Source organism: Penaeus japonicus, unplaced genomic scaffold, assembly GCF_977035675.1.
Source record: "Penaeus japonicus unplaced genomic scaffold, GWHDUDI00000001_assembly GWHDUDI00000031, whole genome shotgun sequence".
NCBI lineage: Eukaryota > Metazoa > Arthropoda > Malacostraca > Decapoda > Penaeidae > Penaeus > Penaeus japonicus.
Window position 1 is genome coordinate 634,518 of NW_028234433.1, and position 2,500 is coordinate 637,017.

Below are 2,500 nucleotides of genomic sequence, written 5' to 3' on the forward strand. Positions count from 1 at the left end.
AAGGAGGAGAGAAAGAGAGAGAGAGAGAGAGAGAGAGAGAGAGAGAGAGAAAGGTAGAAAGGAGGAGAGAGAGAGAGAGAGAGAGAGAGAGAGAGAGAGAGAGAGAGAGAGAGAGAGAGAGAGAGAGAGAGAGAGAGAGAGAGAGAGAGAGAGAGAGAGAGAGAGAGAGAGAGAGAAAGAGAGAGACAGAGAGAGAGACAGAAACAGAGAGAGAAAGAGAGAGAGAGAGAAATTGAGATAGAAAGATCGAAAGAGAGATAAAAATTGAGATAGAAAGATCGAAATACAGATAGAAATTAAGAAAGAAAGAAAGAAAGATCGAAATACAGATAGAAATTAAGAAAGAAAGAAAGAAAGATCAAAACAGACAGACATAGAGAAACAGAGAGGCAAATAGAGAGAGGGACAAAAAACAATACAGGAAACATATATACAAAAACAAACAAAGACATCATGAAAAGTGTCTCAACATACTAGGACCACTGATGTTGCCATGCCGAGGGTTTCAGACTAGAATATTGAGCTTATGGTTGCTAGGAAATGTCTGTTCACGATTTAGCCATATATAACCATGTCTTTACCTGTATTTCATATAAATCTATATATCTATCTACCTACCTATTTAGTAATCAGAACCTATCTTTCTATCTATCTGTCTATCCGATTATTATACGTCGGACTGCCTGTCTAGTGATCTCCCTACCTCTCTAATCACTTATCTATCTTTTCATAAAGATCTATGTCTTTGTACGAGAATGTATATACATATAGATAAACGAACATCATATATAATCAAAATCCATATATTACATAACGTTTTCCCGTTTTTGTTCCAGACTAGAATGAGATAAAGCGGGTAGCATCTGGCCACTAATCTACTAATCACTAATCTAATCACTAATCACTAATCTAATACTAATCACTAATCTACTAATCACTAATCTACTAATCACCAATCTACTAATCACTAATCCAATTCCTTATCACTAATCTAATACTAATCTAATACTAATCACTAATCTGATACTAATCACTAATCTAATACTAATCACTAATCTAATACTAATCACTAATCTAATATTAATCACTAATCTAATACTAATCACTAATCTTATACAAATCACTAATCTCCTAATCACGAATCACCTCATCGAAACGACAAAAAAATAATCCTTCTCATCCTTCAATCCTACTCGTTTACCTGAGGCGGGAGAATCCTCCTGATGGGATCTCTCGCGGGCGGTGCTCTCCTGTAGAGGATATACTTGGTCACGGTGCCGTGGGCGCGTTCGGGGGCCGCCCACGCTACGATCGCGCTGTTCCCGCCGTTGACCACCACTTTGACCGCTCTCGGAGCTTGGGGCACTGTGGGTGGGGGTGGAGGGGTTGGTGGGTGGTTTGAGAGAGGTTTATATGTATAGATATTTTATATGTATATATTTCATATGTATAGATACACATGGGCATTGAGTTCACATGCACGCGCAGATATTTCCACATAGAGATAGATACACGCACAGGTAGGTGTGCACATACAGGTACTCATACACCTATGTGTATATATGGGTATAGATAAATATGGGAGACTTTTAGATATAGGTGGGGATATAGATATGAGATATAAGTATATGCATGTAAAAACACACATATGTATGCATACGCACAAATACAAACAGACGTACACACAAACACACACACACACACACACACACACACACACACACACACACACACACACACACACACACACATATATAAATATATATATATATATATATATATATATATATATATATATATATATGTATATATATATATATATATATATATATATATATATATATATATATATGTACGTATGTATATGAATATATATATATATATATATATATATATATATATATATATATATATATATATATATATATATGTATGTATATATGTATATATGTGTGTGTGTGTATGTGTGTATGTATAACTGCAAACACACACAGATATATAAACACAAGCAAAAGCAACCATGCACATAATCACAAACACACACGCATACATAAACACAAGTAGAAGCCCACAAACACGTATTCACAAACACACACATAGCTATAACCCCCCCTCCCCCCCCCCCCACACACACAAACAAATCTTACCATCTTCTTCCGTGGCGCAAACGACGGCCTGCGATGACACGCCGACGCCAGCTCTCGTCGCCGCCGCCACCGTCACGGAATAGTTAGTGTAGCGTTCGAGGTCGCCGACTGTCGCGCTCTGGCCGTTGACGATGCGGGACTCGCCGGCGGGGAGGCCTGGGAGGAGGGGGAGGGAGGGGGACGGGGAAGGGTGAGGTGAATTTAGTTAATGTTCTTGATAAAGTTTCTGAATACATACTCCTATACGCGTACATATATACTTGTATAATAATATGGATTTATACACACACACACACACACATATATATATATATACATATATATATATATATATATATATATATATATATATA

General features: G+C 37.2%; 1 protein-coding gene across 2 annotated transcripts in view; it reads right to left on the reverse strand.

Moving 5' to 3' along the window:
- The window catches only part of LOC122248787 (cell adhesion molecule Dscam2), a gene marked incomplete at its 3' end in the record, with an annotated part of 58,312 nt that overhangs the window by 16,200 nt on the left and 39,612 nt on the right, over positions 1-2,500 (reverse strand). For both annotated transcript variants that reach the window (XM_086555472.1, XM_086555473.1), the window contains 2 exon segments: positions 1,202-1,365; positions 2,148-2,303. In XM_086555472.1, coding sequence (XP_086411598.1) covers positions 1,202-1,365; positions 2,148-2,303 — 320 coding nt within the window.